The 23,747-nt window shown below is 41.8% G+C and overlaps 3 protein-coding genes across 4 annotated transcripts in view; all 3 read left to right on the top strand.

The window, feature by feature from the left end:
* Nucleotides 1–23,747, top strand: part of LOC126557820 (splicing factor ESS-2 homolog) — a 126,758-nt gene that overhangs the window by 1,383 nt on the left and 101,628 nt on the right. The gene's annotated exons all lie outside the window — the stretch shown is intronic.
* On the top strand, nt 1,513–19,846 carry LOC126559416 (dynein light chain 1, cytoplasmic). 2 transcript variants are annotated; one of them, XM_050215569.1, is made up of 3 exons: nt 1,513–1,583; nt 5,540–5,708; nt 19,667–19,846. In XM_050215569.1, the coding sequence occupies exons 1-3, from the start codon at nt 1,528–1,530 to the stop codon at nt 19,826–19,828; spliced, it is 387 nt and encodes a 128-aa protein (XP_050071526.1). In that variant the 5' UTR covers nt 1,513–1,527; the 3' UTR covers nt 19,829–19,846. The 2 variants fall into 2 exon arrangements, with proteins under 2 accessions (XP_050071526.1, XP_050071527.1); XM_050215570.1 differs by lacking the exon at nt 1,513–1,583 and adding an exon at nt 2,363–2,475.
* LOC126557939 (bleomycin hydrolase) overlaps nt 13,175–23,747 on the top strand; it is a 56,603-nt gene continuing 46,030 nt past the window's right edge. The window contains exon 1 of the mRNA XM_050213867.1: nt 13,175–13,184. The gene's annotated coding sequence lies outside the window, so the exon portion shown is untranslated. The remainder of the gene's footprint in view (nt 13,185–23,747) is intronic.

Here is a 23,747-nt window from a genome sequence, read left to right as displayed (position 1 = left end):
CACAGGTGTGTGTGTGTCCCTTAGTTTGGTGCCTATCCGCGAGGCGAAGTGTGGAAAACAGAATTGAGAAAATGTTGTACAGAAATTTTTTTATCCACCTTTCTATATTCTTTTTGATGCATTTTTATCGAAGGGAAGGTCGCACCCATTGCATCATAAAAATATCTCCAAATTTAAATACCAACGCTTTCAGGGAGCGCGAGACCACCCTCGAAAAGGGATGTTATGGAGTAAATTATATCGCATTACCACCAAGCGTCACAACAACCGGTAACTCTCTCATCTTCGGCAAGGATTCTCTCACACACAGCATTGACTCAGAAGGATCACATGGCCCCACACCAGAATACTAAATGTTGAAGTTCGACTGGGAACACACAGTTGTCGCATCAGCTGGAAAACTGAACATAAACCGCGAGAGAAAAGGCTTTGTTGGTGTGTGGAGTTTGAGTTTGTGTCTCCATGTGCTTCCTTCTGATAAGGTCGAGAAAGCGTGGAAATAGTTTTCAGACCAAGCGCAAGGACAGTCATCTACTTTAGTATCGTGTGTGCTTGAGAAAAGAGAACGTTTTCCGAACTAAACGGTGTGTGAAAGGTCTGTGTGTCATTTCGGGCCTAGACTACAAATAGTTTAAAAGTGCAACCAAAAACAAAACTAGCCAAAGGTAAATTATGATTGTTTTATATAAAAGGCAAAAAGACATATTAAAGAGAACTTTGTTGGGAGTCTGTGACGGTATTTTGCTCGATGGGAACATTCTAGTTTGGCATAACAAATTTACGAGTAACTTCTCCAAATTTATATGCTTTTGTCTCCTGTCTGCCAAGGATTGCAATTTGAAAACTGCAAAAAAGGTATGTCCCAGCCCAGCGCCCTATCGTCTGTACTCATGCTCCAAGTGTTTTATAGATCTTTGGCAACAAATTTGTATCACGAGAGAAAGTTCCAAACATTGGTCTTACTTTTTTGCATATTTTCTCTCTGTCGTTTAGTGTGTGTGTGTTTGCGGTTTTTTTTTTTATTACGTCTAGAATTGGTTCAATCGCATCGTTGTCCTTGTCGGTGTTTTTCGCAATATCCGGTGCAGATGTACTTTGCCAATTGTCTCAAGTGTGTGTAGTATGCTCGGTGGAGAATTATGTTTATTGCACAGTTCTCTCGCTCTTTTTTTTTGTTTATTCGACTGGAATCCCTCGACATTAAAACATCTGTACCGCCAACATTAAAGTGTATTTATGACAGTGATATCTTTTCGATCGATTTGGAGCCTTTACTGCAGCTATTTTTTGATTGTATTATTTAAATGTAAAGCATTACGTGAAGGAAACAAAAAACACTTTCACTCACATTACAATACAGAATTTTGCTTCTTTTTGTTTTCTAGGTTTATGTCACACAGTTTACATATGGTGTGATAAAAGCATGCTGAGCAGTAAAAACGGGTGGCAAATCATTTGGCGATTCTCCGAGCACCAAAACCGACAATCAATACATTTCTTTCACCACCTTGCTAAAGCTATGACTTCATGAGCAAATCTGTGAAGGCAACTTTTTCGGAGCACATCAAAATCAAGATACGTTGGTAAATGAAACTTTATGTGCTTTTTACAATATCTGTATTTTAAATATGCTGTAGTTAGAGGGTAGTACTTGGAGGTATAGCATTCTACATAACTTCTATTATATTCCCGCACGTGCTTCCTGTAGAATAGAATAAAGATTACGCACAATTCGCAACGAAATGACCTACGATAGTCTGAACGAATTGATTATACAAGTTGATGAAATCTTGATGTTAGAACACGAATATAAATAAGAAAAAAAAGGATCAATTATGGATACTAGAAATATTTACTGCTGTAAATAATACACATTTTCGACGGCTATAGAATTTAAATTTGCGTCAGCGGAAAGCTCATTCGGATAGGAATTATTCGTTCCGTTCCTGTGTCTACAAGATACATAAATACGAACTGCTCATTTCGACCAAGGTTGCTAAAGAAAAAATGGTGCTTTGTTTTGCCTTTTATTTGAAATTATTTGTCTATTACTACAGACTTTAGTGCAGGACCTAATTACATAATTGCATTGCAACGATCCATAGGAGGATATAACCTGTACACCAAGGAAGAAGAAGAAGTAATTGTGAAAGTATCTTGCCCCTTTTAACTAGTGCGCTGAAATTATTCGCACCGCTATTTCCGCGAGAAATATTTCACAATATTCCTAACGTCAAATGCACAACTGACATAGCGCAACTTCGATCCAGCCTGCAAATGTATATTGTTTGGGATGATGGGACGTTGCTAGAAACCGCCTGCTAGAAACTGCCTGGAAAATTCATACTGTCTTGAATTCGCCGGAATAGCGGACGTCGGTTTTTCGTCTGCATCGTCGTCGTGTGCTAACACACAGAGAGAAAAGAGCAAGTGCGAACGAGTGAATTATCGACGGGTGAGCTTCATTTGTTCCGTGTTTGTGTGCTAGGCATCTGCACTGCTAATATTTGTTAAATATTTGATCGTGCTGCGTAGGAATAGCTTGCCCCGCGAAAGGTGCGAGAATTGGCGTAATACACATTTTGCCGGGAATGTAACGGCGTGCGTTGCGTTTTGATGTACTGCAAAACTGTACAGGCAGAGTTGTGTGTAAGCGAGCGTGTGGGTATGTGTATGTGTACGTGTGCTGGGGACGAATGCATACGCCAAAGGAGACTTTACCAGGAAAATATTCCTTATTAAACAATCCGTTTGTTTCGTTGTGTATGCGCTTGGATTAGTGACGAAAGGAACGGTATAAAGTGAACGTCATAGAAAATTGTTTCATAAAACTTCATATTTTTCGTTAACCGATAGGGGGACGTTGGTTGTGGTTTCTAAAAACATTCGATATTAGGAGTTTCATAGCTTGATCAACCTACCTTGGCCACCAATTTCCAAAACTCTGAAAGAACTCCCGTTGTGGAGCTGTTGTGTGTACGTGTTTGGGTTCCGTTTCGAAGACCATAACCAAAGATTTCTCATCACATCGCCTTGATCCCACCAAAAATGGATATGAGAATGGAAGAACTGCTGGTAGCGGTGGTGCTGGTGGTGGTGGTACACGTGTGTGCGAAGGCGATGGTGATGGAATTTCCTGTGCAAAACTTTTCACATCTCCCCAGCTTACCGCATTGTGGCGCGTTTTGACCGGAAGCCTCAGGAAAGGCGTGCGTAACGGATATTAGGTTTTGGATTCGATCCTTCGACCTAGTCTTCATGATAACGGTTTGGTATCGCGCTTTTACTGGAACATCTGCCATCAAGGCAGTATTTCCTATAGCGTGAAAAAATGTTGATCGTAGTAGACAGTCCATACAACGGCAACGAGTATCTACCATCGAATGTACTAGAACAGAGTGAAGGACAGGGACGGTACGGATCATAGCAAGCGCGCGCGTTTGTTTGACTGAGGCACCTCTTTGCCATAGGATTTTTTGGTTCCTTTTGCAGCAATACAGACGCAGCTATGGTGTAGGATTCGTTCAGCAAGTTCATGGCGTCTTGCTGTCTTTTGCCACAAAAGGACGGGTTTCAACGATAAATCGTCATCCACGAGCCCCAAAACTGCGCTTTGCACGTGTGGCGCTGACTGATTATGGTGTTCAAACGCGACACCGACACGAAACACCGTTTTCTTCTACACACAACGCGCTTTTCATTTTCATCGACTAGTGCTTTTCCTTTCTCTCGCTCTTGGCCTCGATTCGGAAAATGCTCCTCGATATTGGTTACCGTTTTTCGTTGCTTTTTGTTGCTATTGCTTTCCACGAAATCAAGGTGGAGTTTGGCCCGTGAATCGTGTTCTGTTTTGCGAGATATACTCACACACTCTGAGAAGAAGTGGTTGGAATTTAATGTGTTTGTCTATTTGGGGTTGCCTCTGTGTGTGGGTTATTCAGGTACCATGGAAAATGGTAATTTAAATATTCTGCAACACAGCAAACGAATATCGAACACAGGTTCACGCGAGACAAAAATTAAGGATGTATGTCCTTTCCATGCTTCTCGTCCATTTCGCTCTACAAGCACTATTTACCATGCAAGCATATACATAAACGCAAAGGATTAAAGTATGGCAGGAACATTCAGATATGAAACTAGAACAGAGAGAGAATGTAGCACGCGCACAGAGAAAGAGAGAAAGGAATCCTTGCTCCTTCTGTGTGGAGCCTTTCAGGACGATGATGTGTCCCAGGCGCACGAACATATTGCACAATACAAGCACATACACACACACACGCAGACGCACGGGGACGGGTTGGGCGCATTATAACCATGTGCTCCTTTGGTTTGATGGTATTGTTGTTGGGTTGCTTATGAGATTTCAAGGTCAGTAAGCGAACCAAAGCTTGCTCCGGTGGCCTGGTTGTCCCCTGGAGTGCAACCAACATCTCTATGAGCCAGTGTCTTGTTCTCTTTGATTTTCGAGTACTTCAGAGCCAAAATTTATGTCCCATTTAAAGGACGCATGTTGAAGATAAGTTGTTAAAGATTGGTATCTTTGGTGTTTTTTTGGATGTGAATATTTATTTCACTTTCACGCTCTGTCGCTGCTGAGTGATAGAAATTTAAATTGTTTCCAATTAATGTAGCACATTCGTGTCTTGGAGTGGTGTGATGAACGAAGGTCGTCCTCAACATGCAATGACATTATTTGCTATCAAGATTCCGATATCAAAAGGGCTAATACGACTGCAACGCGGGTCTACAAACGGCAGGACTGGAGTTCAAATCCCATCCGGGGCGGACCGTTTCCCCGTAGTGAGGACTGATTATACAAATACATGATATCAGCAAGTTTCTGATACAGTGGTGCTTAGTGCACTCAAACGTTTGGATGATTATTCGTTCGATATTTACGATTGCAAATGGTATTCCAACAACGCTAATGTGAACCAAAATTTGATGAACGTCAATGAGTAGGCTCTGAAAACCATTTGCACAGTTTCGTTGGTAGTGATGTGTTCCAAGTTTAACTAAACCCATCTGTAGAGCAAAAGGCGCCAACAGGCTAGTCAGTTTTCTAATACGGTACAAAAATTAACGACCGAACTACTATTTCGCAGGTAAAAACGGCAGCAGAGGGCTTTAGTTTCTCCAGCATTGTTTCATCATTTTTTGCACTCGATTAGAGGCGTCAAAAACTTCTTTTTTTTTTGCATTGAGCGGTAAAAGACGGTCAAAAAGAACATCTCAGTGCCGTCAAGCATACACCGTCATCGTTTTCGCGATTCACTCACCACCCCCGTGGGAGAGTGAAAGGTTTTCCCTCGTTTGTCGCTTTTAGTGTTTCCCCTGATCGATCTTCCGAGTATTTTATTAAGAAAAAAGCTCGGTTAGCATTAATTGTCCATTTTTGCTCTTTCCATCGTTGCAGTGTGCATTCGGGAGATTTATTTTGCAGTCACAGCTAATCGACTTTCTTTTCTTCTTTCCACCCCATCACCAACCCACCCACCCACACACACGGACAACGTTTTCCCCCTTTTCCGTGCAGGTCTTCGTCTTCAACGCCTTCATCACCATCCAGACACCGCAGAACAAATAGCGCTAGAAAAATGAGTGACCGCAAGGCCGTGATTAAGAATGCTGACATGGGCGAGGAGATGCAGCAGGACGCAGTCGACTGTGCAACGCAGGCACTGGAAAAGTATAATATAGAGAAGGTACGTATGTGGACAGGGATGGTGTATGGGGCGGGAAGAGTCATCATGCAACCAAGTTGTAGTGATGATCCGGGGAATTGTATAAATATTTCAAGGACAGAGATCGGGAACCATGGTTTAGCTTGTCGAGGACGTTAATGCGTTCATTTTTGGCCAAAAAGACTACAAAGCAACGATTGCGTGGGTGTTATAAAGAAGATTAAGACGTACGCTTAATTGAAGGTGCTGGAAAATGCTGCTTAAATGTGTGAGACAGTTAGTACCTTGTCTCGGTTAAGGTGTTGATGTATCCCACAGTCATATGACTGACACACGCCGTTCACAAAGGAAGGAAGCACGTGCGCAAATGTTATTACTTTAATTTTCACTTTCACAAGGGTGTTGCGCCCCGTGGGTGAATTAATAGTACACACACACCTGCTGCGTTTCGTTATTGGTCCCTTGAGCATCACTGGCCTCTCGCTTCTTGTCAGTTTCGCATGGGAAACGCGCACCACGGTCTTCTGGGCTTCAAGGGGCTGTTTTCGGAAGCTTGACGCCTAGGACCTTAGCTTTTGTTGCCTTGGATTGAGATGATTAAGTGCAAACTTTCTACGAAGACGCTCTGAGAGTTTCAGTCAGCTCAGGGTGTTCTTCTGCTGTGCATTTTCCTCATTTCGGTATCGGTCGTTTCGGCCGTGACCCCGTTAAGGTGGGTCGGTGCAGGCGCGCCATACTTTTAATGTAACTAATGTTAGCCCTCAGAGAGAGAGAGAGAGAGAGAGAGAGAGAGAGTAGGGTGACGAAACGATGATGTCACTTTAGCGTCGACATTACCGTCCGCATGTTGGTAGCTGCTACACACAGATCCAATGTATGCGTGTAGGTATATTCAACATCACAGCTGTTTTTCGTGCTTCGTTGTACGGCCGGCCGAATTAATAATATACCACGGTAACGGGAAGAGGTTTATGTGTCCAAGCGAAGATGAATTCTAGTGTGATATGGGCGCATGTACACGTTGTACGCGCACTGCTGTTACTCTTCCGTCCACGTTTTGTGCTCCGTTCTTTCGCGTACCTTCAAACAGGGAAAGAAATGCCGTACAGTTTAGATGCGCTTGTAATAAATTCATATTATTTTTAGCTTCGTTCAAAGTTTTATTTCAACTGCAGACTGGCTCTCGTACTCGTTCGGATTGGTTTGGTAAGCGGAAGTTGGGTTTTAGTGTTCCGATGCGTCGTTCTAAGCTTGTTCTAAACTGTGCATATGTCATGAAACTACGACAGATAGAAGCAGATTATGTATGTAGCATCAATGTTGCGTATGTGTTTCCCCCCTTTCAAGTGCCAAGGTTGGTGTCCATCCCTGTGACACATGCAACCAATGTAACATTGATGAAGGTTAGGGTTAATGTTGCCCTCGTTCTAAAGATTAATTTTCATATATTTTTGACACAATAGGTGATGTGCTTGTGCGTTGATTGTGGTGCATATTTTCTCGTTAATAAATACTAGGTGTAGAAATAGAAATCCAATGACATTTGAAAAAAAAAATCGTTAAAATAATGTTTTTTCAACTACTTCAAATATAACTAACTTTGAAATAGTACGACTCTAGACCAACATTATTGATGTTACTAAGCGTTCTCAAATAACGACTGCATTAGCCTTCCGGAAATTGGTACAGTTATCCCAGTACAAAAATGTCCAACAATAAAAAAAACTAAGTAAAATCGTTTGGAAAGCAAAACTAAAATACCCATCGTTCGCTTTGTTTTGCAATTTTTCTCATATTCCAGGAAACATTTTCCTTTTTCGTAGCCGTTCGCTCCTTTCACAAATATTCTTTCTGTTCTCTGTTCTGTTCTGTTTTTTTTCCTTTACGTCCGAGCACCCCAACCCTGTTGTTTTCAGCACATGCGTTTTGTATGCATTTTGGATGCGAGGAAAACTTAAATGAAAATCGTGTTTCGTTACGTGATGCGTCGTCGGTAGTGCATGTGCTTTGCTGTGATACACACCTCCACCCTGTTTGGTTTGGAGTTTATGCAAACTTGCCCATTCGTAGTTATTTTCCTATCGTTTTTAAGAGGAAACACCAATCGACAATGAATCGTGCTTGTGGTGGAACCTCTGACCGAAGGATTTTTCCTTCACACGCTACAAAAAATGCAATCTATATCAACGAGTTTAGTGTGTGTTGGGAAAGGAATGTGGAAATTTTATACTCGAGAAACTCCCTATACCTGCCCTGTCGCAGGACAAGTTTATAAAATGGGCTGCAATTTGGCACTGCTTCTCGTTGGGTTGGATTTTCCACGGCGTAAAAGTTTTCCGGTAGTTCTGCAATTTGAAAACGAACTCGAAATATGTCTGCGTTTCTCTTGTACGCGTGAATTCCATATGCGCCTGGCTAGCAGTACAGCACTCTCTCGGGAGGAAGCACGACCTCTAACGTACAGAAAATGAATGCATGTGTGGAAAACGGAACGGTTTAAAAGCCTCTGCGAAATGATTTCATCCTTTTGGAGGAGCATGAGAAAACTTTTTCTACCGGAAGTGCAGTGCTTCATCTGGCGTGTCCACACGCACGCGGGATACCTTTCGGTGGCGCAATGAAGCAGCAAAGCCTGGGCAAGTTAAGCGAGGTTACTAACATAGTTGGAGCAAATGATACTCTGGCGCGGTATCGATTTGTGCGCGAGAGGAAAAGAGTCCCCTCCTCGTCACCGTAGTTGGTAGCAGTGTAAGTAGCACTTTTCGTTAGGCTCTCGAGCACAAGTGACCGGATGTAGCTTGTCACGGGCGCTACTAAGCTTCTTCCGAGCAGCAATTCTGGTGGAACACGAGTGCTGTAACTTCAACTCTACCTACCGTGCCGACATCACAGAAATGACGCGCCTCGAGACCGGAATTGGAGGAAAAATCTCTCCATCCTCTTCTTTACAAGCGCGATAAATGAAAACCATTTAGGGCTTTGGTTTAACATGAAGATGTTGCTTCTTTTGATTCGCTTTCTTTAGTGTGTTTCTCGTTGTCCATCTCGTTATCGATGGATGCCGCCACCTAACCATCCCCGTTCTTTTTCTAGCATTTGATTTATGTCAAGTGCAAAGGCAAAAGAATGAATTAATCGCATTTCTTACCATGTAATGTTGGGTGTTACGTTGGCAGAGAGAGAGAGAGAGTGGATTGGAGAGCGTTCAAGCGAATGTCCTTTTGATTTCCACGCTTATGTCTTTCCTTTCTTTTGATGCGGTGTTTTGCAGCAGAAGTGGGACGCCGTGGCTATAACTCACATCGCACAGTAACGTTGTGTGCTGCCTGCCCATACTGAGTTGCTTCATAAAAATTGGCATAACCACCTCTTGACTCTGGGATGGATGTTTCCCTGGCCGGGCGTGACGATATTGGTTGGTAACGGGTAGCGGCGCAGGTATTTCGGTGGTGATCTACTGTGGTTTTAGCTTTTGTTTCACCACAAGTAGCATTACTTATTCATTTTCCTTCTTTGCTGGTATGTTTGAGGAGCATGCGTGCGCGGGGTGTGGCTGTATGGAGAAAAAAGGGAGAGAAATGTGTGTGTGTGTGCTTTTCCGCCTTTAGCTTGGTAATTCATATTCAGATCAAGCTGGGTTTTATGACATCCGTGCTCTTTTAGTGCTTTCGGAGGAGTAAACCATTACTACTATGCGTTTAGTTTTGCTCTTTTGAAGGCACATGATACCAATCGGCGGTTTGTAGCTAGTTTGTGTTTGTTTCTATTCTCTCTGGAAAAAACGTTATGCCAAATACAGTTGCGATGTTGGATCTGCTTAATGCCGGTTCAAGAAGAAGACGTTCAAGGCGTGTTACCAAAAGAGCTTTTTCTTTGGAAATTGCTTCAAGGGCCAGTCTGGCTGGCTGTATTGCTTAAGGACCATTTTATTGTAGCAAATAGTTATGCTTCACATTTTGTCATGATATTCCTTTATATACCTTTATAGATAAAAAACGAAAATAAATTAATGAAAATAGATAATTAAAGATATTCGTTTGTGGGATTTTTAAAATGTTAAGTTAGACTATCTATTTGGGACTGCTTATTAACACTTTTCATACATGTACTAATAACGTTTGTATTAACGTTCAAGCCAATAGTTAGGACAATTCAAACACTAGGTGTGTATTACAGCTTACACTGCAAAATATGTAGTGTTTATAAGCCGTCAAAATGCCATCTGTGGCAAATAATTGCAGAATTTGAGAAAGGGTGTAACGCTTTTGAATTCGCTTTTCAGACTTGAATACTGACCTGGATCCTTCACGCTCCGTTTTACGGATTTAAAATCTCTCATTTTATAATTGAACTGGGCTGGTAAACCCTGTAAGTGCTTCGACCAAAGAATACGAACTTAAATAGTAAATACAAAATAATGAAAATATTCTGTACCAGGTGGGACAAAAATCTGATAGGCGGCAGCTTAAAACATCTTACTTTTTGTCTTGATCGTTATTAAGAGACCCGGGGAGGATTTTAACCTTCTTATGGGAGATGATATTTTCCAGCAATGTGATATAGACCCTATCAAATCCTTTACCATTATTTTGATGTTTTCGGGTGTTGGAATTGAGTCATCGGTGGACCGACGATAACCGGTCAAGCGACGGACCATGCTTAATGGTGCTTGAAGACGACAGAACGTGCTTGAAAATCTACAATAAAAAGATGGCTCGAGCCTCGAGTTGGTTACGGTTGGTTTTGTAGCAGGACAAAAGGATTTTCGTTTTGCCCTCGTGTGAGCTTCATCCTCTTGCAATCAATCGTTTCGTTTTGGGTTTACTCTTGATGAACGGTTGTCAACCGAAAATCGTTTGAGGACGACCCGGTCTCTAACCCACTTTCGCTTTTTTTTGCAGAAAAAAGTTACTAATCTCAAAGCAGTCATACCAACTGTTCACGTTATGACGAGCGGTGCTGCATCTCACTACATAAGGCGAAGAAGGTGTGTTGTTGTGTTTCGTGGTAACGTCCAGTGGGTGATAAGATTCAAGTTTCTCTCAAATATCTTTTCTTATCGTCACAATATGACACTTGTTGTGGGTAGGTAGATTCGCTCTAATGATATTTTGTGTGGATCATAATGGTATCTTCAGTGAAAAACCGTGCCAACGCCGGCTGGACTAAGCGAACACAGGAATGTAGAGTATTCTTTCTCAATTCCGTTTCCCACGTGCGTAAGATGCACGCGTCCAAGTGGAATAATTGTCCGGGTTTGGGGGAGTGTTTGTTGAGGCTGTGGATTTATAAGTGTAATCTCTGAATTCGTTATGGACTCGTAGACTCGTAATGTCCAAGGCTCGTAATAGAAGTATTATGGAAAAAAAACTTATTAAGATATTATGTTGAAAATTTTAATAACGACGCCGTGCTGTAACTGGTTGTTGTTGGGATGTTGGTTCTTAGGATGCTAAAACACTGACTGTTCAAAATTTCATTCGAAATTTTGGTGGAAGTGGGAGTACGTACGATTACCTCCGCCAAAACACAAGTGATTGATTCGAAACTTCCTGAACTGTGTCTTCCCTCAAGTTTGTCGAAATGGGAAATAGCGTGTACCCGGTTATTTCCTCTGCTAAATTGCAATCGAATATCGTGTTCGTCGACTAGGGCTTCCTTCACGTTTGGGGTGGATGAGATGCGCATTGAAGACTGTGTACTGTTGGTATCATTTCGTTTTTCGGGTAAAAAAATGTGCCATTTAGTGGCGCGGTGTATTTCCTCGATTCTGCTTCCCAATCACAAATCTAGTTCAGTGGCGCTCCATTTGTTGTTTGAAATTTCTTTTTGAACGGGCGTTTGTTCGTTCTCGGTCGGTTTTTTTTTTTTGGATAGGTTTCCATCGCGTGTCTAAGGTTTGTGAGCGCGCACCCCGTTCGCATGAATTCGTTCGCGCTTCTGCCCTGCAATGTTTCATTTGCCGAGAGCTATGTTGTATTGGAGAAATTAAATTTGGCCCAGTTGTTTGTTGTGGGGTTACGTTTGACACTCGTTAATCGGGATTGTGCGCTGCTGGGAATGAGTTGTTAGTGTGCCAAAAGCGCGATTTATGTTTTAAGGTTAAGCCCTCGCTCAATTAAAGACGAGTTGAAGGTGCTGTTTCGATGTATCATCAGTAATTACTGTAATGATAGCATTTTTGTCGGGTTAAGTTGATCCAGTTCTATAATAATTTTAGCATTTTAGATGTTAATCGTTAGTATCTAACAGCAAAAATAGGCCACTGCAAAACTGCAAGTTCCGGGTTGATTTTCCATGAATTTACTTCAGTTCATCATCGAGTGGAATCTTATTTATTTTCTAGTACTCATCCATCTATCCTTTCCTTGGCTCTTAAACGCTCGTAGAACATCCAGCTCAACATCTTCCCTCGCTTTTGCTATGCTTATTTTGCCAATCAATTTATCGACGTTTTGTGGTAGCTTAATGACGAGCTGTTCAAATTAACTGGAAAGACGAGAGATGATGACATCTTCTGAGCAAGACCGGTTCTACATAAAGTTGGTGACGGTATTTTTTTCTGTGCGTGCCCTTTTGTGGCCCTCGTGATGTTTGTAATGTGTTGGTATGGTTTTAAAAACACTCTATTGGCATAGCAGCAGCAGTACACTATACCAAACGCTTCAGTATTTCGTTTGTGCTGCAATCAAACGCTCAGTTTGAATAATATGATGTTAGACACATATTTCCAGATATTAATAAAAATCTTTCGGCACAATTAAAATGGACTGTGACGTTTTGCTGTGGCGTTTTGCGACGATACGAACTCACTATTCTAAATGTAGGTCGGCAGAGTACAGTATCGTCCTTTGAAGTTTGAAATCGTGATCGGAAATCGTGTCACCGGAAACCCCCAAAAAAATTGCATCATGCTGTGAAGTGTCTTGCAAAAGAACCAGGGCATAACATGTGAGTGCTGTCCCAGATTTTCACGTGCTACACTTTATTACTAGAATTCTTTGATGTTACAGTAGGTTTTTACGAGCTATATCCGTATAAATAAAATGTATAAATGTGTATAGGTGTGTATCAAATGGTGCAATTTATAAAAGGGTGATTGTTTGTGGTTTATAGTGAGCAAACTTATTCACCCAAAAAAATCATGATAAAAGGCCGTCGTCTTGGTGGACACTGGACGACAGTTTGTGTCTACAAATGCTAACTTCATTGGCTCATAAAATCAATAAGTGGACAACGTTCACAATGGTGACACACATGTAGTGATGATGGTTTGATATTGTAATGTAGTACTTCGGGTAAAACGCACAACTACGATTAATAATTTTTACAATGGAGGTACGTAATTTTACCTTCATTTTAAAGTCCTATGAATTATTGCCATGTTCGCACCTTCAGTGCACGCAACGGATGACAAGGTGTCAGAGATTGTGGCGGTAGAAATTTGTGCGTCAAGGGAAGAAGCACTGTGGTAGGGATTAGTTGGGGGGAAAAAGTGTGTGAGGTGGCAGTGAAGCCTTATAAACAATGATAAAACTTGTTGATTTATGATCTCTTACTGGGGTAGAGTGTAGTGCTCCTCGTACCAGCAAAAGATGTGTGATTGTAGCGTGGATTTTGTGTTTCTAGGATGTAAATTTTTATCTTAACTCGGTTCGAAGATAACCCTGGTTATAAAAAAAAACTAACGTACATTCACTTTCAATCCGTTGGATGGTGCTTTGTGTATAGTATATTACATTATTATTGTTATGAAATTAAAAAAAAAAACATTTTACCAATCAGTAAACTGGTAACACAGTTTATTCGTGATTCTATTATTTGTTTTTTGTATATAAAAGAGATGCAATCACAATGGTGTAACCCAATTTTGTATACTAGTAAGTGAATGCATCGATTCATTCTAATTTTTTGCATTTGATAATCGTTTATGTGATCAAATGTTGCCATTTACGGCTTGTGCCTTAAATCATAAAAGCTTTTAAAGGGTAAAAACTCTCGTTTCATATGTCTCGCAACAGAAGCAAAAAGCAAAAAGTAGGAAAAACGTTGTTTGCTATACTTTGTTGGGATATGGGAGAAGATCCTGCGGCATCAACTTGCGTTGCCACATTCCGTCCCCATAGTGGATGGTGTAACCTCGCGCGAGATTACTTTTCCCCGTTGCGAATTGGGAAATTTCCGGCAATCTTGTATTTCCGCACTCTCCCCCAAGTGTGGTGTGGACGTGACCAGCGCAAATGGAGGGGGTGGGCAGGTAACAAGGGAAAGTAGCACACCGGGGAGAGTTCACCACAGCAACTCGTCATTTGGCGAAAAAGCACCAGATTTGCTTTGTTTATAAATCCTTCCGGTATCCGCAATTTGAGAAAAGAATTCATAAATTGATTGATTTATTGTCTCCTAATTGAATTATGCTCTGACTTTCCGCCAAGCTCAGACCGATCCTTGTCGAGTCCTGCCTGCTTACAATGGATTCGAACAGCGGTCGAAATGAGGTTTAAATGCAACAAACATAGTGAAACAAGAGCGTATTGGGTGGTGTATTCGAAGAGGTAAAGTTTGTGAAGAGCTTTCCACGCGACATCTGTTGATCGATAGATCGATGTCGTATCGGGAATGAACTGCTAAATGGAAGAATCAATTTCAACAACTGCTAGCTTTCGCCTGCTCGAAGAGAAAGGTTCGAAAGTTATGAGAAAATGTGTGTGTATAAATGACATCTGTTGATGAGATGTTTTTGAATTATTCACTGCGTTGTTATGTGATGAGTAGCTTTACGTTGGCAAGTTTTTTTTTTAACGTTAATGAACATAATTTCCAACAACGACAGAAGTAGAGTTTTCCTTCCAAATGCAGCAATTTACAGATGGTATTAGATTTTCACAGTGAGTGAGGTCGTCGTACAAAACGTCACTTTTAAATTCAATTTTCTCCTTTTAGTCCGATTTTGATTATTCTCTGACGGTTTCTCAATTCTGCCACAAACACACCCTACCGGCCATCAACGGAACGCTTGTGTCTGGTTGGTGACCCAAGCAATTTGCTGGAATTTTCCATTTCACCTTCGTGCCGTGGTTAAATTTAGTACATTTTCTCGTCGTGTCCCGTGCGACGTGTATCGCCATGCCTCGATGAGGAGCTATCTTCCGTTTGCAGCAACTCACCTTTTTCTGTCACCCGCCAGGAGCGAAAACGATACAACAAAGTTCACACACACACACACACACACACATAATGTACTTCAATGAGGAACGCATTTTCACGACATTAATTCAGGATGTTGGGGTGTGCACGAGGAAATGGAGGAGATCACAAGCGAGGAAAGAGCACGACGATGGATGGTGTTGTTGGTGGCCTTTTCCATATTTTTTCCATTCAGAAGGAAGGTTAAAGGATGGTACAAAATGCACACAACTCTCCGCCACACACAGGTTTCAGTTGTGTGAGGCGATACCACCTGCTTTCCCTTTCATCGTCATTCACCATTCCACATGATGGATGTGCGTGCAAGTTTATAGAAGTGAATTGGCATTATTAGAGAAATTTGTGAGTTTGGCCGTGAGAACAAGAGAAAAGCAAAAGGAACGAGCGATGGGTCAGAGAGCTCTGTTACACCCTGTCCAGAAGATGCGCAACGCAACATCGTGCCACAACCTGCTACAGATGGGAAAATTCGGTGAGATGAGAGATTCGTATTTTGCATGCTTTTGAGAAGCAGCCACACAACAGCTCTACACATATTCAACAAGCATCCCCGTGCCGTGCGTTATGGTGTTGCGCGTTCGTGTTCCGTTTAAGTATGGGCGAATCATTTTCGTTCGTGGCGTGGGTCGACGAGAGTTAGGTGCCTTTATTTTACCTTTACTCGGAAAATAATATGCTTTCTTCTTAAGGCTCGAAAAAGGGCGGCCAAATAACTTTCAATTGTTCGTTTGTCGGTTCAACCTTTCTTCCAACGCTTCTTTTGGCATATGATTCAATTTCTGAATTAACTTTTATTCGCTTTTAACTCACTTGGGCACCACCATCCATGGTGTGGCGGCGACAGTGGTACGGTTGCAGCCGTCTCTTGCCGTTATCTCTCGCTTCTGGGTTTTACTGTTGGCCTAGTGCGCACGTGAAGCTGGATGGAAAAGTGAAATAATAAATCCATTTAATGTCAAGATTAGCAGCCGGCTGGCTGGCTTTGGCGACTGGGCGAGAGATGAAGATGACGAGGCGCAAGCAAGCGTCATCAGATCGTCGATTGCCACTCTCAAGACTGCATGAGAGAAGAGGCGCTGCTTTCGAGGGAGAGATTCGGGCCCGCTTGACGCTGGTGATATACTGATGTTTTGATGATAATGAATCCAAGATTGACTTCGGGTGTGCTGCGGCTCCAGTTGCTGCGCGCTCTCATCTGGATGGAAAAGTGGTATCAGCAACTGACCTGAGGAAAAACGAAAAGTAGAAGCAAACGCAGTATTCTCTCTTCCTTCATCTAAATCATTTTCTCGTGGATAGAGCGGTTTTGCTTCCCGGGGCAATGTGCTTTTGGTGTTCGCTGTTCCACAGCTAGAGCTAGCGGAGAAGAAAATAGCATTTGAAAAACGCTTAGAGGGTAAATTGACCATCGTTGAATGATTTAATTCCGTTGTTCTTGTGTACGTGTCCTCTTTATGGGTAGGGCGCATCACGACAGCGCGAGTAAGGAAGGAACATTATTACGGCAATCAGCTCGACTAAAGTTTTTAGTCTAGACAATAAACCATGTGTTGATGGTTGATGATGTTCCAAATTTAATGTCAATGCATCGCATATACACTGTTGCTAGAATAATACGACGACGGAGAGTAACTGTTTTAGGCGGTGTAGACTTGTTACGTTACTTCCTCGAGAAAGAAGAAACGCGAATTTTTACTACCCTTCTGAAGAACACCTCTGGCCCCAACACCCACAACCTTACTCTACCACGAATCCACCCCGCACCACATGCACACGCACGGGAATGGATCGATAAAGTTTTAACCAAGGGTTCGGTAGTGGCCCCCACCGTGCTAGCTATTTTGGGGGGCAAGCGCATTATAAATGGAGCACCGGACGCATATCCTGCAGATCTTCCTCCTCCTGGCCGTTTTGTTTCCCCTCCATTTTTCCCAATGTTGGAAACTCAATGTTGTTGCTGTTTGTGTGCGGTAAACAAATAAATTTGATTCGTAGAGAAGAAACTATCAACGATAGCAGTGCGGGGGGTTCTAAACAGAAAAGAAGCTCCACTGCATTTGGAAAGGCGAGGTTAGAACTATGGAAAGCCTAACGGTCGCTGAAAGAGACAGGCGTGGTTAGAGGAGAGAAGAGTTCTTTCAGTTGTTAAAGTTTTTTTGACTTGGTTTTTTTTTTGCATTCATTATTTACTGCATTATCGGGAGTTGTTTTTTAACCCCTCAGTACTCAGTGAAGGTTCAAGAATTTGTTAGGCAGACAGACGGACGGACCGACACAAGAGGGATAGAATAGAATCAAGGAAGGAATAGTCATAAATGTCGCTAGCAAAAGTTTCCAATTTTCCAACTTTGTGCACTGAACCGATATTGGAGTTTTCTTTTTGCTAGATCGAATAGTACTATAATAAAATTATTATACTCGTCCTTTCGCGCTGTTGACCTCGATATGAGTGATGTTACAACATGACTTTTTCGGAAGGTGAAAACAGCAAGCTCCCAAGTTCAATGGAACTCACCCTTAAAGGTGGTATACGCTGTAGCTTCAGGGACAATCATCCTTTTTTTTTCTTGTGGCTTTTATTGCCCTGACGTTAGAATCTTCAATTTTCATTTTCGTTCAACCTCCAAAACTTAATGGGAAAGGTTGAATTTATCTGTGTAAGCCACACTGTTACTGACCTCAAATACTTTCGGCTCTAGCAACCGTACGCTCCCATGTGTATGCCCGGCGTTGGTTTTATTGGATTGCAACTAAGTGTTGTTGCTGCTTGTTGTCCTACTTGTGAGCGCTATCGCGACACGTCCCGTCCGTCCAATGTGTAGTTGAGGGTAAGATCGATACAAACTTTACCTTTTTATTGTGTTTGGTTTAGTGGCGAAGTATGGAAAAATTGCTCCAATTTTGTAGCGCCCTTAGATATAGGCTTGCTAAGGCCGTGCCTTCGTATCGAAAATGGGGCTTTTGGAAAATCCGCATCCCATGTCAGGTCTGTGGCTCCAGTTACTAATGGTAGTTAAGCATGCTACCTACCGTCTTTACGGAAGGACGCGCAGAGTCTATCCCCTATATAAGACTGGATTGAGAATACACCTTGGCCTCATACGGTCCCTGGTGTAACGGCTGGTGGTGGCGATGTCAGTCAAGGCCAATCGGTACGTGAAGTATCTAGTAGATACGTATCTGGCGAACGGGGAAAATGGAAATCAAGTATCAAAAGTTCAATTACGATTTGGTGGCCCCGGCTGCTTACTAAATACAACATCCGCGGTCAGACCTTCTGGGACAGACTTCTAGTTTAGCGTCATGTAGGAGGTATGCTGAAAAGTACTTTGACTTAAACTACATTGACTTGCTGAGCGTTAAATCGTAATTGTGTTAGTATTCAATATAGAACAATTTTAGACTGATCTTAGCATGAAAGCTTCGTCTGGTCTGTTAAATTGCTAATCAAAATAGAGGCTGTGGTATAGCGAGCGAATTTTTTTGGTTATTAAAATGAATTTGGTTTCTCGCCAATTAGCTGTCGCATGGCTTTAGCTTAACTGCTACGCATGGCAGAGACTATCGCCGCGGCCTCTTGTGCCTTTTCTGTCTCGGTATATATAAGTTTGCAACAGACGAACCCTTGCCTGATTATGTCGCTTTTTCGCTATTTGCTAGACAAACATAACCCAGCGATGAATGATGCAAATAAGATGATGTCCCCGTGAGTTTCTGTATGAGTGGGCCTACCCCGTTTCTCGTTCCGAAGCTCTCGTGTGTGCACTCTGACTTGTTCTCATGCAGAAATCACAAGCGCAGTTCCATTCCAGTGTAAATCATCCTTTAGTTGGAGCAAAACCTGCACATTGCTATCGTTAGAGATCCGGACGGGAGAGGTTGATTATGTTTACTTTTCATGTACACGCTGCACACCCGCACAACAGAAACGCTGCTCTCCTGGCCTTTGGACTACATCCGGGGAATTCTCTCTCTCCGGTGCTTTCATTTCCTCGACAGAAGGGGGGACCATGACGTTGCATACAGAGGATGCATTCATGTGCTTGTTTATTTTGCGAACGTCGTTCTCCTCTTTTACGTTGTCTTTTGTGATAATGCTCTGGAGTAGAGTTGCGGGAGCATTCATTTCCTGTGTGCGCGCAACATCCAAGCGATGGGATGTATGGGATGTGACGGTAGCGAATGAGACATGTGTACCAAAAGCACTAAAGTTGTCTAGTGGCAAAAAAGGAGAACGATTTTTTCACAGCTACGACCCAAATATGTTGTTACGAGTCCTGCTGATTCCTTATGTAGGTCGGAGGAAACGAGAAACCATTTGGAGCTCATACACAATGCTCATAGAATGAATTTTTTTATAGGATCGCGTTCACATCTGGCCAATGCTCTGCGTAATGAGTGCATACAGAACAAAGTTTTGTCTTAGTGTGATTTGAAGGTATAGGCGAAGGGTTTCGTTTTGAGGATAACGATTTTTCATGTGCTTAAGAGAACGGGACATGTAAGCGAAAGAAGTCTGTCTGCAATCGATAAGGATTCTGTGCAAATCCGTATGCACAGAAACATTAGAAATAAGGAATAGTATAAATCTCCTTAAAAACGAACAAACGTTTACAGAATCTTAATCAATGTTATACAATTTGACTCTTTCATTGTCCGGTACTAGGAAAACTTGACGATACAATTTTCAAAAATTTACTTGCATTACTATCATAACCGCAATATCGACGATTGTCTAACGCTTTCTTTCCATTTTGTATTTTCCTTTTCAGGATATCGCCGCCTACATAAAGAAAGAATTCGACAAAAAATACAACCCCACCTGGCACTGCATCGTGGGCCGAAACTTTGGATCGTACGTGACGCACGAAACACGCCACTTCATATACTTCTATCTCGGTCAGGTTGCCATCCTATTATTTAAGAGCGGTTAAACCACAAAATTAGCTTAATATCATCAGAAATGCTGTACGGCTGGGGGAGAGATGGGCAAAAGAGGTGAGATGCATGCATGCGACATGGGAAATGGAACCGTAGATTGTGCGTTAGAGACGATCGGGCAACGATAATTGCGTATAACGGCGGCATCCAGATCCAGGAAATGGCTTGTTGTACCAAAATGCTGAGAAAAGGTTGGGAGCCTCACGGGGTAGAGTACTCACGTGGGTTCGGCACGATGGCAGAATAATGGAAACGAAAAGAAGAATAGATAGTGCACTTGCTGGATAGTGAAGAAATGTGTACGTGTGTATGTGTGCATTATTTGGAGAGGGAGTGGAGAAAATTCGACATTCTTTATATATTTATCGAGAGCGCTGTACTAAATCGTACGAAGCAGAACTGTATTTATTAAGTAAAATCAACTTTATTGGAAATCGTGAGAAAACAAAGAATTATGTAATATGGTCCATTAGTGGTCGGTTGTAACACATGATGTTTGGATCGTGAAATAGAAAATCATCTGTCCAGTCAGTCACGCCACGCCGCGCCCCAGTATAATATCTCTTGCCTTCAAAATCAACTTTGAATTGGCAGCTATTTGACGTCTTACGCCGAAGAAAAGGGCCAAATTCTAGCCGAGCTGCCGAGGGACGAGAAAAAAACAACAGATGTTCAAGGAAAAGTAAAATTGTATTGCGATCTAACGATATATCATTGTGATTGAGAATTGTTGTAATAGATGTACAGGATCGCTGCCTTTTTTCCAAATACCCCGTACCAATTTGCTCTGATGAGGAACAACAAATTCTACAAATACAATCAATCTCGATCAAGCCGGCCGCGGATAGAGAGAGAGTCCATTTTATGGTTGCATGCAAGATTGAACTATTACAGTTTGTGGAGGCTATTGTGAACTGAAATGGAAATGCGTGAGGGAAACATACTAAGCTCTGATAGAAGAATTGGACACTGGGATATTTCTTTCGTTTCAGATGCGAAGGCTAGCAAGATCACCGATCACAGGAACATAAAATAACTTGCAGGGATTCCTAAATAGCACAAGATTTTTAGTTGTGAGACAAAAGCGATTGTGAAATCTCCCAACAAAAAATGGTTAGATATTCCCATTAGAGAGAGAGAGAGAGAGACCAGGGCTCACCACCACAACTAAATCAGAATCTTTTACTCAATTCACTTTCTCCGGCATGATTGTAGTTTAGCGTGTAAGCAAAGCACGGTTGGCTCGCGTGAGATTTCGCTAAAATTCGATATCGATTGATCGATAGGAGTTTTGAACGAGCGCGCATTTTAGTATTAACATTTTTTTCTTTTGGTTTAGTTGGTCCATGCACTTAATGGTAGAAGAATTTTGTATTTTTCTCAGTCGAAGCTAGTTTAGTGCGCAATTGTGCGCAAGTATCTCAACGGCAGTAGCAAAGGCACAGAGTGCTTTCTGTCGTACTTCAGAGAGCTGCAGTTGCGTAGATATGAGAGAAGGTGTTTCTTTTCTTTCGCGATCGAAATGTATGGATGGCGCTGGATTGCTTTTCAAGACTCCCTCAAAGAATGTATGAAGTTTCACTGATCATTTTCCCACTTTTCTTTTCCAATGGTTATTAGTGGTAATTTTGTTTTTTTTTTTCACTATAGTATATCAAACGAATGAAGGAGTATAAATAAAGAATTACACTCGAAACACAAACCTAACAACTGCATAAGAACTGAAGAGAGAGAGAGAGAGAGCGCCTATTGTGTGTGTGTGTGTTGGTTGTAAAAACGGAACAAATCTTACTGTGACACGAACGCACGAAAAACTCTCACACAGACGCACACACACAAATAGCAAGGATATCTCGGGAAACAGCAACAGAAACAGGAGTTTTGTGATGTGTTGTGGGCAGTGTATAGTTTAGCCAATGAAATTTCGCTCATTCTGTGGATGGAGGAGTAGAATTGCTCTCACACACTGCAAGCTATGCTATTGCAAAGTCTCGGAGGAGTAGGACACATTTGCTGCGTTGCGTACATTGAAAAATAGAAACACAAGTGATTATCCACGGACCATCAGCAGTCCCTCTTCATTCGTCGCCATCATTATCGCCATCTACTTATTGGGCGCTCATCATCCTTATCTCCCACATCCGGATAAAAAAAAACATTGTGATGTGTGTGTGTGTGTGTGTGTGTATGTATGTGTATACCGCATGATATTTGCGTGCGAGTTTTGCTGCACTCCAGTCGATGTAGATGCTAAGAAATACCGAAAGAATTTAGTGTAGCGACTACCAACGGATACTAGCCACTGTTCCCTGTGCATGCGGCGTATAATTTTCAAACATTCAATTACTACTCGTAAGGAATGTATTTTTGTTGAGGAATTTGGAACACTGTTTTGCTTTATTCCTCCAAGGACGGTCTGATCGCATTTTCTAATTTACTTCACGAATGTTTCTCTAACAATATTTGCTCATTCTCACATACTGCATAGTAGAAGGTTAATGATTTTATTCTATAACTTTTCTTTCTGCAATGCAACTGGACACGAGCTAATGTGATGTTCACTTTAGCTTTTTCCCTATCTTCCAACATCTTCACCGATTCGATGAGACAAGTTCCTCTTCTACACAACCCGTCAAAAATGTCTTGCATGTGTTTGGTGTATTTTTCGGAAGGATACCTCAAACGAGGAAATCATATAAGTGTTTGCGTAATGTGTAGGTAATAATATATCTGGGTTTCGGTTTCGTGCTCTATGGTTCAAACATTTGCCCGCCCAGCGCGCTCTGGAATTACTTTCGAGATCTTTGATTCACTGTGCTCTACTTCAAATCAATGTCCGATACTGCTTGTTTTAGGAGAAAAAAATGGTACTTATTGATGTACGGGAAGATAGGTGTGTTTGTGTGAAACTTTGTAAGCAAATCACTCAAGATCGCACACAAAGCGCAAAGGTAAAACGATCCTCTAACAAAAATTGGGAAAAATGATATTGTTTGTTCAGTGGTGTGTAAGTGTTTGTGTAAGTGCATGTTGTTGCTGTTTCGTCTTGCTTCTGGTCCATTTCCTTCAGTTGCATAAACACATTCATCCTCTGGTGGGTATGGTTCCGAGTCCCTTTTCGTAACATGGATGGGGGTTTATGGCCTCAAAGCGATCCTAAAAAAACTTTCTTCCGTATTCTATTCCCACTGATGGATTCCTGATGGAGTGGTATTTCTTAAACCTTTGTCTTCATTCTACGTGTCAACCGAGATACAACCACAGGAAGGTTTCCACCGTCCTATTGGTTTTGCTGGATGTGAGTGAGTCTCATACATATGTGTTTTCGTGGGTGTATTTTTTTGTCAAACACAATCGTCGGAATACAGGCAAGATATAGCAGAATGAGATGCAAGCAGAAAGCGACTAGGAGGGAATCAGAAATAGAGAGTGGAGAAGAGGTTGCATGCAAAAAAAAAAAAAAAAACGCAGAAAATCACAGAAAATTTAAATACAAAAAAAAAAAATAGCAGCGACATTCAATGTGCTATCAAAACCAGTGGCTGGGTGGAAGCGAATGGGGAAGTCATTAAACAAATGATAAAATAAACTAATAAGGAAAAACGATAAAAAATGACTTAATGAATTTGAACGACAGTCGTAGTTTTGAATGAACGAAAGTATACTATCAGAGGGCTACCAGAAAGCCTTCTGTCTGGCTTAAAGTTAATTAAAGTCCCAATTCGATGGCGTGTAGTAAAATGTTCCCGAAATGTTCACATCCCGAGAACATGCAGGTGTTGGTCCATTTATTATTTAACTATCAATGATAGAAGCGCAACTACAATATTAGCTTATTACCCTGCCCGACACGCGAACGATCAAGTTGATCCTTAAACTTTTCTGTCAAAGCTCTCTTTGGGAAGTTGAACG

This window comes from Anopheles maculipalpis, chromosome 2RL (genome assembly GCF_943734695.1).
Source record: "Anopheles maculipalpis chromosome 2RL, idAnoMacuDA_375_x, whole genome shotgun sequence".
NCBI lineage: Eukaryota > Metazoa > Arthropoda > Insecta > Diptera > Culicidae > Anopheles > Anopheles maculipalpis.
Note: the sequence above shows the minus strand (reverse complement) of the source record. Positions and strands in the feature narration are given on the sequence as shown.

What these genes read in the sequence shown, in the direction of transcription:
- LOC126559416 (XM_050215569.1), top strand. Translation starts at nt 1,528, where the DNA reads ATGAGCAAATCTGTGAAGGCAACTTTTTCGGAGCACATCAAAATCAAG. An exon ending in ATCAAAATCAAGATACGTTG is followed by an intron (nt 1,584 to 5,539) that starts GTAAATGAAACT and finishes TTTTCCGTGCAG; the next exon opens with GTCTTCGTCTTCAACGCCTT. An exon ending in AAAAGTATAATATAGAGAAG is followed by an intron (nt 5,709 to 19,666) that starts GTACGTATGTGG and finishes TTTCCTTTTCAG; the next exon opens with GATATCGCCGCCTACATAAA.